General features: G+C 37.1%; 1 protein-coding gene across 3 annotated transcripts in view; it reads right to left on the bottom strand.

Annotated features, from left to right (window-relative positions):
- SRBD1 (S1 RNA binding domain 1) overlaps positions 1–18,034 on the bottom strand; it is a 227,035-nt gene that overhangs the window by 157,806 nt on the left and 51,195 nt on the right. For all 3 annotated transcript variants that reach the window (XM_061155487.1, XM_061155488.1, XM_061155489.1), the window contains exons 10-14: positions 17,015–17,118; positions 14,001–14,108; positions 10,265–10,422; positions 6,620–6,710; positions 2,211–2,318 (exon numbers count right to left, since the gene is read on the bottom strand). In XM_061155487.1, coding sequence (XP_061011470.1) covers positions 2,211–2,318; positions 6,620–6,710; positions 10,265–10,422; positions 14,001–14,108; positions 17,015–17,118 — 569 coding nt within the window. The remainder of the gene's footprint in view (positions 1–2,210; positions 2,319–6,619; positions 6,711–10,264; positions 10,423–14,000; positions 14,109–17,014; positions 17,119–18,034) is intronic.

The following is an 18,034-nucleotide window of genomic DNA, read 5'->3' as shown; positions in this document are numbered from 1 at the left end:
TAAAAGATGCTTACTCCTTGGAAGGAAAGTTATGACCAACCTAGACAGCATATTAAAAAACAAAGACATTACTTTGCCAACAAAGGTCCGTCTGGTCAAGGTTATGGTTTTTCCAGGGGTCATGTATGGATGTGAGAGTTGCACTATAAAGAAAGCTGAGCGCCGAAGAATTGATGCTTTTGAACTGTGGTATCGGAGGAGACTCTTGAGAGTCCCTTGGATTGCAGGGAGATCCAATCAGTCATTCTAAAGGAGGTCAGTCCTGGGTATTCATTGGAAGAACTGATGTTGAAGCTGAAACTCCAATACTTTGGCCACCTGATGCGAAGAGTTGACTCATTTGAAAAGATCCTGATGCTGGGAAAGACTGAAGGCAGGAGAAGGGGACGACAGAGGATGAGATGGTTGGATGGCATCACCGACTTGGTGGACATGGGTTTGGGTGAACTCCGGGAGTTGCTGATGGACAGGGAGGCCTGGCGTGCTGTGGTTCATGGGGTCACAAAGAGTCAGACACGACTGAGTGACAGAACTGAATGTGAACAAGTTAAACAGAAATCAGAGAAGTTGCCAGAAAGAAACTGAATTAGCTATGTCAGTTCCTAGTCTTACATTCTCAAAAGGACTGAGTGTATCTGTGCAATTCCCCGAATAGGGAAGATTCACAGTACTTCCTAGACTGACCTAACCAACATGAAGGAGAGGGAAAAAAGCTAAGACAGACAGTTCAACCTGATCCTCTCCTGAATCATGATCCCATGTCAGCTACAGATTGACCCTACCCTTTTAATCCCCTTTGGTTACCCTGAATTTGCTTTTCTAACATCTTGATTATACTCCTGGCACAGAAAAGTGAAAAAAGCAGTGAAAGGGTCAGTTACTCAGTCGGTCCAACTCTTTGTGACCCCATGGACTGTAGTCCACCAGGCTCCTCTGTCTATGGAATTCTCCAGGTAAGAATACTGGAGCGGGTAGCCATTCCCTTCTTCAGGGGATATTCCCAACCCAGGGATTGAACCCAGGTCTCCTGCAATGCAGGCAGATTCTTCACCATGAGCCACCAGGGAAGCCCCCTGGCACAAGGACTAAACTACAATACAATTCCACGTACCAAGGAATACTACACTAAATAAAAGGCCCCCATCTTTTGGCCTATCAGAATGGATCCTAGCACTTTTCTTCCTGTACTGGGTTTTGTTTTTGTTTTCTTGATCCTGATCACATACTTATTAGCCGAATTACATTTTTCAAAAAGCAGTGGAAGATGGCTCTCATGTGTTTTCCCCTAGATATCATCCTTTGCAACTATCTTTTCTCACAGAATTAAATTAGCATTCTACCGTACTTTGGAAAAGGGAAAGATGGCTATCTGAGGTTTAAAAGGAAAGTGAGGAAACAATGGTGAATGAAAGCAGAAATTACTACATATCCAGGAGTGGAACTACTACAGATCTAGGTCCCGCTAATCCAAAGCTATTTAGGAGTCAACTGTATGCCTTACAAGATGAAAGCATGTGATGAAGAGACAAACAAGAGAGGAACATCAGCAAAGTTCTCAATTTTTAATACTGACCTTGGCTCTCAGTTCCAAAGACTGACGACTCACAGACATCAAATTGAAACACAAACATTACCATATGTAAAATGTAATAGCTAGCCAGTGAGAATTTCCGTATGACATAGGGAGCTTAAATCCGGGGCTCTGTGACAAACTAAAAGGGTGGCATGGGGTAGGACACAGGAAGGGGGTTCAAGAGGGATGGGACGTAAGGATCTATGGCTGACCTAGGTTGACATATGGCAGAAGACAATACTGTAAAGCTATTGTCCTTTAATTAAAAATAAATAAATTAAAAAAAAGACTTTTGGAGAAGAAGGCTAAGCTACCCAGGCTACAGCAGCTGGGCCTGGACACTATTCTACTTAGTCACTAGTTAGCTACAGCCCTCATACAATGTACAGCCTGGAAAATCCCATGAATCCAAACCCTAAGTTGCTGCATCTGTAAGCAGTTTTAGGATACTGAAACTCAAATTTCTCCAAGAGACAGACACTTTACATATTCCTGCAAAGCTCTTAAGAATGGGAAGAGTATTGATATATGAGGACAAAAAGATATACATCTTAAGAGAAAGAAGAATTCATCACTGAAGAACTTCAGAAGTTCCCTTGCCTCTCAAAAAAAAAAAAAAAAATCCTAACATCTTTACCAGTAAACGACATCCAGTGGTGCAAAGTAGTTTTTCATTATCAGGTCAGCAAAGTAAGCTTCTGTTTCCCGGCAGGCAGTTCCATTTCCAATCACCACTGTGCTGCAGCTTGAAGAAGAAACAGAATGAAAAAAAGGATGAGATCAAGGCATGCTTATAAATCAATCAGGAGAAAATGGACAGAATGCACAAACAGTATTATATGATGCTCGTATTGTCTCACATATCCAAGCAACCTCTCCACTATCTCACAAGGGCAGTGCAGACTTATGTAGAATAAAAGACACTGCCACTGAACTTGGTATTACAGGAGGTCACTGGAGAAATGTTTTATGGTCACACAGTCTCAACAACAGTCAGCTTTCTCCCCACCTAGAGGTAACCAAATTTAGGCAAGAGTAAGTGAACAGTTCAGTTCAGTTGCTCAGTCATGTCTGACTCTTTGCAACCCCATAGGCTGCACCACACCAGGCTTCCCTTTCCATCACCAACTCCCAGAGCTTGCTCAAATTCATGTCCATTGAGTTGGTGATGCCATTCAACGATCTCATCCTCTGTCATCCCCTTCTCCTCTTGCCTTCAATCTTTCCCAGCATCAGCGTCTTTTCCAATGAGTCAATTCTTTGCATCAGGTGGCCAAAATATTGGAACTTCAGCATTAGTACTTCCAATGAATATTCAGGACTGATTTCCTTTAGGACTGACTGGTTGGATCTCCTTGCTGTAAAAAGACTCTCAAGAGTCTTCTCCAACACCACAGTTAAAAAGCATCAATTCTTCAACTCTCAACTTTCTTTATGGTCCAACTCTCACACCCACACATGACTGCTGGAAAAACCACAGCTTTGACTCTACAGACCTTTGTTGGCAAAGTAATGTCTCTACTTTTTAATATACTGTCTAGATTGGTCACAGCTTTTCTTCCAAGGAGCAACTGTCTTTTATTTTCACACCTGCAATTACAATCTGCTGTGATTTTGGAGCCCCCCCAAAAATAAAGTCTGACACTGCTTTCACTGTTTCCCCATCTATTTCCCATGAAGTGATGGGACCAGATGCCACGATCTTAGTTTTTTGAATGTTGAGTTTTTTTTTTCCCTTCTTTTTTTTAATTTATTTATTTTTTTTCATTTATTTTTATTAGTTGGAGGCTAATTACTTTACAATATTGTAGTGGGTTTTGTCATACATTGACATGAATAAGCCATGGATTTACATGTATTCCCCATCCCGATCCCCCCTCCCACCTCCCTCTCTACCCAATCTCTCTGGGTCTTCCCAATGCACCAGCCACGAGCACTTGTCTCATGCATCCAACCTGGGCTGGTGATCTGTTTCACCCTAGATAATATACATGTTTCGATGCTGTTCTCTCGAAACATCCCACCCTCACCTTCTCCCACAGAGTCTAAAAGTCTGTTCTGTACATCTGTGTCTCTTTTTCTGTTTTGCATATAGGGTTATCGTTACCATCTTTCTAAATTCCATATATATGTGTTAGTATGCTGTAATGTTCTTTATCTTTCTGGCTTACTTCCCTCTGTATAATGGGCTCGTTTCATCCATCTCATTAGAACTGATTCAAATGTATTTTTAATGGCTGAGTAATATTCCATGGTGTATATGTACCACAGCTTCCTTATCCATTCGTCTGCTGATGGGCATCTAGGTTGCTTCCATGACCTGGCTATTATAAACAGTGCTGCGATGAACATTGGGGTGCACGTGTCTCTTTCAGATCTGGTTTCCTCGGTGTGTATGCCCAGAAGTGGGATTGCTGGGTCATATGTTAGTTCTATTTCCAGTTTTTTAAGGAATCTCCACACTGTTCTCCATAGCGGCTGTACTAGTTTGCATTCCCACCAACAGTGTAAGAGGGTTCCCTTTTCTCCACACCCTCTCCAGCATTTATTGTTTGTAGACTTTTGGATAGCAGCCATCCTGACTGGCGTGTAATGATACCTCATTGTGGTTTTGATTTGCATTTCTCTGATGATGAGTAATGTTGAGCATCTTTTCATGTGTTTGTTAGCCATCTGTATGTCTTCTCTGGAGAAATGTCTGTTTAGTTCTTTGGCCCATTTTTTGATTGGGTCATTTATTTTTCTGGAATTGAGCTGCAGGAGTTGCTTGTATATTTTTGAGATTAATCCTTTGTCTGTTTCTTCGTTTGCTGTTATTTTCTCCCAATCTGAGGGCTGTCTTTTCACGTTGCTTATAGTTTCCTTTGTTGTGCAAAAGCTTTTAAGTTTCATTAGGTCCCACTTGTTTATTTTTGCTTTTATTTCCAATATTCTGGGAGGTGGGTCATAGAGGATCCTGCTGTGATTTATGCCGGTGAGTGTTTTGCCTATGTTCTCCTCTAGGAGTTTTATAGTTTCTGGTCTTACATTTAGATCTTTAATCCATTTGAGTTTATTTTTGTATATGGTGTTAGAAAGTGTTCTAGTTTCATTCTTTTACAAGTGGTTGACCAGTTTTCCCAGCACCACTTGTTAAAGAGATTGTCTTTTTTCCATTGTATATCCTTGCCTCCTTTGTCGAAGATAAGGTGTCCATAGGTTCGTGGATTTATCTCTGGGCTTTCTATTTTGTTCCATTGATCTATATTTCTGTCTTTGTGCCAGTATCATACTGTCTTGATGACTGTGGCTTTGTAGTATAGTCTGAAGTCAGGCAGGTTGATTCCTCCAGTTCCATTCTTCTTTCTCAAGATTACTTTGGCTATTCGAGGTTTTTTGTATTTCCATACAAATTGAGAAATTATTTGTTCTAGTTCTGTGAAAAATACCGTTGGTAGCTTAATGGGTGCATGTTGAGTTTTAAGCCAGCTTTTTCACTCTCCTCTTTGACTTTCAAGAGGCTCTTTAGTTCCTCTTCACTTTCTGCCACAAGGGTGAGGTCCTCTGCATATCTGAGGTTATTGATATTTCTCTCAGAAATCTTGATTCCAGCTTGTGCTTCATCCAGCCTGGCATTTCACATGATGTACTCTACATACAAATTAAATAAGCATGGTGACAATATACAGCTTTGACGTACTCCTTTCCCAATTTGGAACCAGTCTGTTGTTGACATCTGGTTCTAAACTGTTGCTTCTTGACCTGCATTCAGATTTCTCAGGAGGCAGATCAGGTGCTATGGTATTCCCATCTCTTTAAGAATTTTCCACAGTTTGTTATGATCCACACAGTCAAAGGTTTTGGCATAGTCAATGAAGCAGATGTATTTCTGGAATTCCCTTGCTTTTTCTATGATCCAACAGATGTTGGCAATTTGATTTCTGGTTCCTGTGCCTTTTCTAAATCCAGCTTAAACATCTGGAAGTTCTCGGTTCACGTGCTTTTGAAGCCTGGCTTGGAGAATTTTGAGCATTACTTGGCTAGCGTGTGAGATGAGTGCAATTTGCAGTACTTTGAACATTCTTTAGCATTGCTTTTCTTTGGGATTGGAATGAAAACTGTCCTTTACCAATGCTGAGTGTGGCCACTGCTGAGTTTTCCAAATGTGCTGGCATACTGAGTGCAGCACTTTCACAGCATAATCTTTTAGGATTTGGAATAGCTCAGTTGGAATTCCATCATCTCCACTAGCTTTGTTCACAGTTATCATTCTTAAGGCCCAGTTGACTTCACACTACAGGATGTCTGGCTCTAGGTGAGTGAGTGATCACACCATCAGGGTTATCTTAGTCATTAAGATTGTTTTTCTATAGTTATTCTGTGTATTTTTGCCACCTCTTGCTAATATCTTTTGCTTCTGATAGGTCCATAACGTTTCTATCCTTTATTGTGCCCGTCTTTGCATAAAATGTAATTGAAATGTAATGTAACTGAATAAGACAACATTCTAAGCCATAATAAAGAACTATGACTGAATTACATCATATGTTTTCAAGTAATTTCTGAAGCTTCTGCTGCTACTAAGTCGCTTCAGTCGTGTCCGACTCTGTGCAACCCCTTAGACGGCAGCCCACCAGGCTCCGCCATCCCTGGGATTCTCCAGGCAAGAATACTGGAGTGGGCTGCCATTTCCTTCTCCATCTGAAGCTTCTAACTACTGCCAAATCCATTCCTCAGATCTATGAAAAAGAAAGAAAGAGAGGGAGGGAGGGAAGACAGAAGAAAGGGGAGGAGGAAGAAACAGAAAGCCCAAACTGAAGAATTAAATGGTCACTTTTGCTCATATTATCAACTTTGTTTAGTGAAGGCTGCAGAAGAAGGGGACAGCATTCCTCCAGGCTCCAAATAACAGAGTTCTCTAGCAATTTACCCCAGCATGGTTTTACACAGCTCCTTTTCTCACATCAAGGCACTTCCCTTGATACCCCCCTCGAAATTAGGAACTTCAAAGGTTATCTCTGATTGGCTGAGCCACTAAAGTACTCAAAAGGTTACTTATTTTCATACTTGAAATTCAGCAAGAGCCTCTTTATTTTCTCTGCCTCTCGGAAGCCTTGTCCACAATGCAAGTATACCACGTCAGTATGAAGTATCTGACCTTAGGAAAAAATAAAAGGAATAAGCCATTTTGTAAGAAATTACGAAACAGAAAACACCACTGATTTGATAAAGCAAGTTGAAACTGAAAAGCAAACTGATTTATCTTTTTTTAAAATGCAGTCTGAATCTTTCTTTTTATATATATATATGTGTATATATATATATTTTTTTAAATTTATTTATTTTTAATTGGAAGATAATTACTTCACAATATTATGCTGGTTTCTGCCATACATCAGCTTGAATTAGCCATAGGTATACATACGCCCCTCCTCTCCTGAACCCTGCCTTCACCTCCCACCCAATCCCACACCTCTAGGCTGTCCCAGAGCACCAGTTTGAGCACCCTGTGTCACTCAGCAAACTCCCACTGACTATCTGTTTTACATATGGTATGTATGATTCCATGCTACTGTCTCAATATTCTTTAATCAGATACTGCCGTAAGGACTCTGAAATTTTGATACTTTCAGAGTTACTAGGACTCTGTTTTGCTACACAAAATCATTACTAACTAGATAATATGCCATGACACCTAAAAGAGAAATGATTTTTTAAAATACTTAACATCAAAAATAGTAAAAGCTAACATTTACTGAAAATTTATTATATATCAGAGTGTTATAATACTATTCTATTTCTTCCTTTGGATTATAGATATGTAAATTTCTTGACCTTGTGTAAGTTTTTTAGCTACGTATTTGTGAACTGTGATCTGTTCTATACTAAACAATATTTCAGCCAGAAATACATTTTAAAATATGAGGGTAACTACCTAAAGAATAGATGTTATGAGCTAAATGACCAACTTAGGAAGTTAGGAAAAGGCCAGTAGAATAATCTCAAAGAAAGTGTAAGGAAGAAAATGATAAAAGTTAAAAAAGCAGAAATAAATGAAACAGAAAAAAAGAAAACTCATATAACAGAGAAGATCAATGAAGTTTAAAATTAAAAATCACCTGTTAAGAAAAATACATAAATTTGGCAATACCAATCAAGAAAAAAAGATGACATAAATAAATTATATTAGAAATGAATTTAGAAGATGCAGAAACATTACTATAAAAACTTTATGTTAATTGAGTAAATTCTGGAAAAGTCTTAAAACAGACTGAAAATATATATGTGTATATGCATGTATATATGTATGCATAAAATTCTAAAAAGAACCATCCTATAAACAATACAAACACAGTAAAGGATAAAAGCCATATGAGAGCTCAACAAATGCAGGAAAAAACACTGACAAAATATACTAGCCATTTATTAATACTATAAAAATACATAACATATAAAAAGAACAACTGGGACAGCAAAATAAAAAACCCATGAATATATTTACTAAAAAATGTATCCCCACAAAACCCAAAAGATGAGCAGGTGGGAACAATGAACCAACAACTACGAAGGCCAATGTGTATCAGCATTTCTATCAGACGAAGCAGAGAGAAACAATGGAGAATCTCGTGGACCTGAGATCGGAAAAAGCCTCAAAATATCAGAGGATACTTCCCTGGAAATCAAAACTGGCTCATTTGACAACAGGAAGTAAAACTGGAAGACTTTTGCATACTCTAATTTATAGGTCAGTATAAACGTTGCACAGTAAGTTCAGAAATGATTGGAAAACTCTGATCTCTGAACTCTTGAAACTAACCTGTAGGATATTCAAGACAAAATGTCACAGTGAGAAAAAAACTGTAGAGAATCGTATCCACACTGGGCTTCCCTAGTGGCTCAGATGGTAAAGAATCTGCCTGCAATGCAGGAGACCTGGGTTCGATCCCTGGGTTGGGAAGATCCTCTGGAGGAAGGCATAGCAACCCAGTCCAGTATTCTTGCCTGGAGCACCCCCATGGACAGAGGAGCCAGGTGGGCTACAGTCCTTGGGGTCACAAAGAGTGGGACACGGCTGAGCGACTAAGCACACAGCAAGGATAGTATGGGCAAAGGGGGCCAAAAAGTCTAGATAAAAGGGAAGAAAGCAAATTTCAACAAGTATAAGGCTATTTCTCTTTGCCAATAGATATAAAAGTTTTTTTTCCGAATAATTTGGATAAAGTAGAAATGACAGTTCTGGAGATATGCAGCTACCCTAACCCAGTCTTCCATCCTAAAAGTTGAGGAAAACTCATTTTACATAAAATTAAGCAACAGAAAAGCATCACAGTCAAATTTCACATAGAATGCTTACTTCTCAAGTCAGGAAACAAAAAAGATTAGTAGGATATCCTTACAGAAAGATGTGCCCGCAAACAGGGAAAAATTGTAACTTAATATATAAAAAAAAAAAAAAAAAAAAAAGATTATAGAAAATGAGAAAAAAATAAATCAGAACTAGAAAACATCAGAAATAAGATGAAAGAATACAGGAATGAATTAAATGTGAAAGAAAAAGTTATTCCAGAAATGGAAAACTTAAACCAAAAGAAACATAAGAAAAATGTAAATAATCAAAAAAACAAACAAAAAAAAAAAGGTGAAGAAGTTCACCACAGAACTGTAACTCATTTTTATAAGCATCAAATGGAAATTCAAAAACTTAAAAACACAGTACCTTAAATAACTCAATGGGTGGATTTAATAGCACATTAGATATAGCAGAATAAAGGATTAATTATAAAGACAGTCAATGGAAAGTAAAAGAATTGGAAATAGAAGAAGAAATTGAATGATCTAAAATACATGTAATTAGAATTCCAGAAAAAAGATTCAAGAAGTTCTACAAACCTCAAGCACAATTCATGTTCTCCTCCCCTCAAAACAAATACACACACACAAAGAACTAAGCATGTAAGAAAACTTTTGAAAACCGAAAAGAAAAAATTTTATCAGTTAGAGGAAAAAATTATCACCTTCAAAGAAATAATAATAAGATTTTTGGCTGACTTCTAAATAGAAACTAGTAGTCAGAAAAGAAAAAAGACATCTTTAAATTACTGAAAATAACTGCCAATCTTGAATTCTATACCCAGCAAAATATTTTTCAAATCTGAAGGCAAATCAGAAACTTTCAGTCAAGAAAAAAAAATTGAGACCATTTTTCAACACCTGATCCACATTAAAAAGTAACAGGCTAGAGTCTGGGGAAGAAAGAAAATGATCTCCATTGGACACAGAAATGTAGAAAGAAATGAAGATAATAGAAAGGGCAAATAAATGAGTAAACAGGAAAAAAAATACTGACTGGACAAAACAATAAAAGTGTCTTGTGGTATTTAAAATATATACAGTATTAAAATGTATCATACATAACTGCATCACAACAAATAGAAGTTGATGGGGGATAAATAAAGTTATTAAAGTCTGAATCCAGTTAATCCTCAATATCTCCACTGTGACCCAGGGAAGGGCATAAAAGTAAAAGTTGAGTGTTTAGGTCAACAAATAGGACAAACAGAAAGTATGATTCTGATTCCTATATCCCTTTTTGTGAGTAAAGCATCTTCCATTCCTTGAAAATTAAGATTATTTCTACATTCTCATGAAATACATGAAGTGAAATTTATGACCAACCAACTTCTATACCAAAAAAATGAAAGATATGCTTACTAGTTGGAGAAATTACAGCTAATTTGCAACCGTGTTTATAACCAGGATCCACTCCCATCAAGGTACGCCCTGGGACAGGGCTTGTTAAAAGGAGCTGACGAAGATTCCGTCCAAACATCATTACTGACTCCTTCTCTGCATCTGATGTTAGTTTGGCTCTTTAGAAACAAAAAAGGAGAAGAAAAAAGATAAAGTACTCAGGTTTTCATTCATTCAAATTTTCTTCCAGAAAAAGAACACAATTCATTTTGTATAATTATTCCTCACTAGTGCATTCATTATGACAAAGTAACTTAAGAGGAAAAAAAAAATCACATACAAAATTGCATTGAGTCTCTTTTTGCTAATTTCAGTAATACATGTACCACAATTTTGTGGCATCAAACCTGCAGAGTTTGTCATACTGCCCTCCTTCTCCATCTGCTCTCCCTTATGTAAGAAATCTACATGTACACAGATATTTATCTGTGTATATGACAGAGACAGAGTATATCAAGATTTGGACATGACATAGAATGTCAAATTGAAGTTTATCAGCTGATTAAAAATATAAACATATGATTAGTGATTAATTATTGAATCCAAGTAGCCTCCTCCATCAATACTTAGTTTTATACCCTTCACCTAAGTATCTCTCAATGCCATCTTCTCATTCTATTCCATTTCCTTTGGCCTTCTCACAGTGATGTGACTTGATCACAGATACTAGTATCAGTCCAGAACCATACCTCATAAAAATAACTCTCCAATTGTATCCAGAGAAGCTTTTACAAGTCTAATTTTAAAACTTTTTCTAGGATAAAAAAATATATGTCTGTATTGGACTTAAGGGCTTCCTCGGTGGCTGAGCAGTAAAGAGTCCGCCTGCTCACTCCAACTAGTAAGCATCATTCATCTACTTAACAAAATTCCTTAATGTATTATTTCCTGAAATTCAATAAGAATCTATAAAATGTATCTCTTCTCTATTAGACAAGGTTAAAAAAAAAAAAGTGCATGCCAATGGCCACAAAAACAAAAGCAATTCAGAGCACAGGTCAGTGTTGAGGTAGAATTATCTACATATCTAAAGGCATACATAGCTAACTAAAGCTAACAAACATTTGTTTTTTGGGCTTAATTCAGTTTCTTAAGAGTTTTCCCTCATTTTGTCTAATATTTCAACATCATTCTCCCCATTTTCAGCCAAGCAACATGCAAATATCATTACAAGTACTTCTAAATCTTCACTTTTTATTTATTGAGTGAGCATTTGTATTCAGTCTTACATAAGGTACTGTGATCAGTGTGAAAGATACAAAACTGAAAAAAAAACAACCCTGCCCTGGAGATCACTGTCAAGTGAAAGAAACAGAAAAATTAAACAGATGAGTATAATATACATGACAGGGATGGCTAAATTAGGAGAACTTTCTAAAAGAAATGTCTTCTCAGGTAAATCAAGAAGGATAAGTGATAGTTAAGCAAACAAAGGTAGGAAGAGTGGCTGAAGAGCATAGAGAAAATATTACAGGCAACAGAAGCAGCATATATAAAAGTTCATGGTTCATTTATAGGAAAAGCAAGTAATATCATACAAAAAAGTAAAAAGAAATATCAAGACAAAGGGCTGCAGAAAAAAGGTTCTTCTAAAGAGCTTGGATTTCATTCTGGAGACAAAGAAGATCCACTGAAGGATTTTAAGTTAGAAGAGTGTGAAATAATCAGATGGGAATTTTAGGAGAGCAATGTGGAATATGTATTAGGCAATTCAAGACAGAGATCATCTATGACCCTAGTACAGTTATTCAGATAAGAAACAATGATATCCTGAACTAACCATGGATATATTTTCTCCTAGTAAAGATGGAGATGAAGAGGAGGCAAAATCAAGATACAATAAAAGATAGTATAGAAGACAACACTTGATAATACTGATAATGTAGTCTTGATGAAAGAGGTATGTGTAAAAAAAGGCAACATGGATAAATGATCATGAAGTCAAGGAGACAAAAATGTAGTAGACTATGAATTTTAGTCAACTGAGTAAAGTAGCAGCAAAATAATATAGTCTATATGATCTCTTTTAATATGCACACATGAACGGAGAAAAAGCCTGGCAAAGTAAGTAGTGGAACTACATGCTTTTTTTTTTTTTTCTTTGTGTTTTACTGATTCTTTCGATTTTTCTACATTTGGACAAATTTCTTTTTAATTAGAGAATTAAAGTAATTTTCTTTAAGAAATAAATCTTAAGGGGCTTTCCCTCTCAACTGCTGTTAAGGTAATTACAAGTATTTGCACCAAGTGACACATCTGTAGACAATGTCTGCAAACCAGCTTATGGACTGGAAGAAGATATATTTTTTTTAACCACAGGCATTTTATAAAAAGAGAAGGGAAATGCTCTCACTTGCCACTGCTAATGAAAGTCAGAGAAGAATTATACATTAAATATCCCACACCAAACTGAATATATTAAATCTCAATGAGATTATTCCACAGGCAATATAAATACTCATATCAAATATATACAAAAATGTCAAAAGCACCACTGGATGTTATATGCGAATAAGAAAATGATAAATATATAGCAAAAAGGGAATTAAAATTTTAGTAAGATAATTTTCTTTTTTTTTTCTTCATTAAGAACAAAAGCCCTTTTTAAAAACATCATATCCCAGCACTCAAATGCAAGTTATGTTACTTCACAGACATGAAATGAGATAGGGTTCCAAAAGAAACAATATTTTTAAGGGATGTCTGGGCTAAAAAGGATGAATCAAGACAATGAACAACCTTGATAAAAAGAAGCTGGACAGAAAGGAGCTATATGTCCTTTTTAAAAGTATCTGCTCACTCCCTACTCTAATGCCTCCAAAGTCAACGGTCAAGTCCAGGAAAGGAAAAAGAGACAAACACAAAGGCTGATATAAATTCTAGTGAGGCTGAAGAGATGGCTACAAATTTATAGTTTCTGGTGACTCTTGCTAAAACCTTTAAATAAGTCAGAATAAAGAAAATCTATAGCACAAAGAAAAGAATATACGAAGGCATGGCTGGTGTCTAAAGGCTAACTACCAAGATAAAGGTTTGAGAGAAGCAGAAGAGAGAGTTTTCACCTCCCAACATTTCTGTCCATCTCCTTCCCTAAAATAATTCAGTACCTCACCTCTTTTGCAGTTCTTTGTAAACCTTAGTTCTTCTGCTAGTCCATTTAGATGGTCACTTTAAGTCTCGTAATATTTGCTCATCACTGCTGATAATCATTCCTCTGAACAACTCCCATTTGGAGTTTAAAACATATATATTAGCTTTCTCTCATAGTAACACATTCATCATGCACTCTACTGATTTCCTTATGCCTTTCTTGGCTCTCTTACCTCTGAAACTGCTGCCAACTAACTTCTCTATTAACTGCTTAGTTTGTTTCTCCCAAGCCAAATCTCTCATCAATAAAACCATTTGTTTGGCTTGGTTGTCAAACTGAAAGACTGGTACTGCAGAACTGGAAGGGGTACACATTAAGTGGTCAAGATTTGAAAAGTATACTGTAATTAAGAGCTATGTTTTGTGATCTATGCATGTGAATGCCTCTACAGATTGAAATCCAGGCTTAAATTTAAGACTTTGTGATTCTGACTCAGTTCTCTGGCTTGGTTAATGGATCGACAAATATTTACTGCACGCTTTAATGGGCTTATTACCATACATAAAAATAAACAGTACACAAAGTTAAATAACACAAGATGCATACCTGAACTCTCTACAAAGGAGAGGATAAATAAGGCGTTTAAAGGAATCATCCAGTGAGTTGTATAAAATCTTCATTAACTCTGGCCTTGCAAAGCCACGTGGTCTCCACCTGCAAAAAAGAAAAGCCTATACTAACATTGATGTAACAAGAATAAGACCATAAAAGGGCTCCTGGAAGAGGAGAGGGGAAGTGGAAAAGAAAAGGGGGGTAAGAAACTTTACTGAAGCCAAAGTAACATAATCTGTGAGGAGAGGCTGTGATGTCTGAAATTTATTACTATGACATCTGGAGTTCTTATTTTTAAAAACCTGGTAACCATGGCCAAATATAAAACTTAAGGGAGGAAAAAACCTATTCTGGGGAGAGTCCCCAAGGCATTATTAATAATGGCCAAAATTTTTTAGTTATAAGAAAGTCACAAAAATTACTGAAGCACTGTTACAGACTGAATTATGCCCCTAAAATTAGTATGTTGAAGCCCTAGCCCCTAAGTTGGATAGAGATGGGGCTGTTGGGAGATAATTAGGTTTAGATGAGGTCATGAAGGCAGGGTCTCCATGATGGGATTAGTGCCCACATAAGAAGAAACATCAGATACCTGCCTCTCCACAATGCCAGGTGAGGACATAATGAGAAGGCAATGGTGTGCAAGCCACAAAGAGGGTTCCCATCAAAATCCAAGTCAGCCTGACCTTGATCTTCAACTGCCGGCTTCCAGAACTGGGAGAAAATTTCTGTTGTTTAAGCCACCCAGTCTATGGTATTTTGCTATGGCAGCTGAAGCTAAGACAAGCACTGTATCCTTTTACTATTTCTTAATCTCTTCCTGAGAGTTAAAATAGATTGAGTAAAGGAGAAACTTTGTTTTATTCATTGCCTCTTGTCATTCTTGAGTAGAACTCACTCTATTCCTGAGGTGGTACTGCTCTACTAGGCAGTACATCTGCATACATACTGATAAATATAAATACCAGGGAACCCATCATTAGTAGAAATTTGAGAAAGAATAGTAAGAGAAAAACACAAGCTAAAAAGGACAAACAAACTCAGCCCTACCCCTCCTGTGTACTCTACCTACAACTACAGCATTTCTGCCTGCATCCTTCAACGGCTCTTTAATAGAAAAATGCTAATATTTTATCAATTGTTCTTAATAAACCATTAATATACTTCAGGGACACTGTCATCTCCCTTACTTATCTCAGCTAGGAAATTAACTAAATTTCAGTGAACAAATATTTAACCATTTATAATATGATACAAGAGCTTCCCTGGTGGCTCTGCGGTGAAGAATCCGCCTGCAATGCAGGAGACCTGGGTTTGATCCCTGGATTGGGAAGATCCCTTAGAGAAAGGAATGGCTACCCACCCCAGTATTCTTGCCTGGAAAATTCCATGGACAGAGGAGCCTGGCGGGCTACAGTCCGTGGAGTCACAAACAGACACAATTGAGCATGCACGCAGACACACACACACACACACACACACAAAAGGCTACATAACAACTAATTGAATCCCTTCTATAGAAGGGTATCACTTGAGTAGAATACAGTTTTGCTTTTTAATTTGAATGAATGTGATTTTACGTAGAACATATATCCTTCCCTCCATCCAAATCCTGTTTCTTCCTGCTGTCACCTATTCCGGATGGCATGAGAGGTAGGGAGAACTAAGGTGTGAATTAAGACAGTTATTATTTTCATATTCTGTTGCTGGCACAGGCATACCTCAGAGATATTGTCAGGTAGGTAGGTTCCAGACCACCACAATAAAGTATCGCAGTTAAGTGAGTCACATGAGGCTTTTGGTTTCCTAGAGCATATGTGAGAGTAATGTTTATACTATACTGTAGTCTTTAAAGTGTGCAATACTGTTATGATGATGATGCTTCCTCTAATTCAACAGTTAAACATCTCTGAATAAACACCAAGAAGGGTAGCACTTTAATTAAATCCCACAATACAAAACACATGCTATATAAGATGTGTACAATGAAGCACGCAGATTAAGACAGAGGTCACAAACCTCAAATACCTACATGGGTCAAGAAAGTACTGTAAAACTGGGGCTCTGTAACAACCTAGAGGGGTAGGCAAGGGTGGGAGGTGGGAGAAAGGTTCAAGAGGGAAGGGACATATGTACACCTAGAGCTAATTCATGCTGCTGTATGGCAGAAATCAAACCAATATTGTAAAGCAATCATCCTTCAATTAAGAATAAAGAAATTAAAATTTTTAAAAAAATTTTTTAAAGAAAGTACTATAAACAAATGAAAAAGACCCAGGGCTTACATGTGTGTTTTTGACACAGACATGCTTTGCTAACCCTTTTAAACAAAGAAATATACTCCACTTTGGCAAAGAAATATACTCCCCCCAATTTTGTATCTATAGATAAAGGTAGGCTGTCTCCATCTAGCTTTCATTTTCCCATATTTAAAAGAGAAATGGATATAGGGTATAGTTCCCTTTAAATCTATTACATGACAATCTACTACAGAACCACTTTAGTGTAGCATTTTCTCAAAGTGATATGACAAACATTTGGGGACAGAATGATTTACTTTATAAGACTATCCCATGCACTGACACTAAAAGCTAATTTTAAAAAATAAAAAAGGCTAGTGGCCAGTCATTCATTCACTATTCATATGATATCTGATAAAATTTTGTCTCAATTATCCTTAATGAACAAAAGACTTCATATATACTATACACAGTATGTTTCTGTTAATTAATCTTTTTCAAAAAAGAAAACAGCTCTTTATAAAAGATTTATATGATACAGATTAAACTGAAAGTCCTTCTTCCCAGAAATAGCCATTATTAATAATTCTTACATACTTCCCAGATAGTTCCTATTTCAACTAACACATGTTTTATAAAAATGTAAAAAAGATACTATATCTATCCATTGTTTATTTTTTTAACACAATGGACATCTTTCCATATAGATCTCGATAAAGCATTTTAAAAATGAAAGAGCGAAAATTCTGTAAAAACCTATAAACAGACCTGTTTTGTATGCACCACCTGCAGAACTCTTTCTTTACTCCATCAGGAATGTTAACCTTGACAGTCAGTATCTTCAAATTTTCTCCACGGTTAATTGCCAGAATCTGAGTGCAAACATATAGAGCAAAGAATGATGATCCACAAAATATATAAATGATCAGTTTAACCAGTCCACACTTAAAACAAACTGGGTGGTTACCCAGGTTAGAGTTCTATCAACTGTGGATTCATTTATTTACCAAGAATGTATTCAAAAATACTCATTTTTTTAATACTTTTTTCCAAAATAAAATAGAGATACAAAACCTATGATAGTCACAAGAAGAGACTTCAGTGATCTAAAATCTCATTCCAGATTCTACTAACTGAAAGTTTTTGATCACCTAGAGCTCCAAAATTACTGTAGATGGTGACTACAGCCATGAAATTAAAAAAACACTTGCTCCTTGGAAGAAAAGCTATGACCAACCTAGACAGCATATTAAAAAGCAGAGACATTACTTTGCCAACCAAGGTCTGTCTAGTCAAAATTATGTTTTTTTAAGTAGTCATGGGTGGATGTGAGAGCTGGACTATAAAGAAAGCTGAGTGCCGAAGAATTGATGCTTTTGAACTGTGGTTTTGGAGGACTCTTGAGAGTCCCTTGGGCTACAAGGAGATCAAACCAGTCCATCCTAAAGGAGATCAGTTCTGAATATTCATTGGAAGGAATGATGCTGAAGCTGAAACTCCAATACTTCACCTGATGTGAAGAACTGACTCACTGGAAAAGACCCTGATGCTGGAAAAGATTGAAAGCAGGAGAAGAGGATGAGATAGTTGGATGGCATCACAGACTCAATGGACATGAGTTTGAGTAAGCTCCGGGAGTTGGTGATGGACAGGGAAACCTGGTGTGCTGCAGTCCATGGGGTCACAAAGAGTCGGACATGACTGAGTGACTGAACTGAACTGAACTGAAAGCAGAGGCTCCCAGCCTCTGGGATCTACTGTCTGATAATCTGCGGTAGAGCTGATGTA

This window comes from Dama dama, chromosome 11 (genome assembly GCF_033118175.1).
Source record: "Dama dama isolate Ldn47 chromosome 11, ASM3311817v1, whole genome shotgun sequence".
Lineage (NCBI taxonomy): Eukaryota > Metazoa > Chordata > Mammalia > Artiodactyla > Cervidae > Dama > Dama dama.
This window is presented reverse-complemented; position numbering and strand designations above follow the sequence as displayed.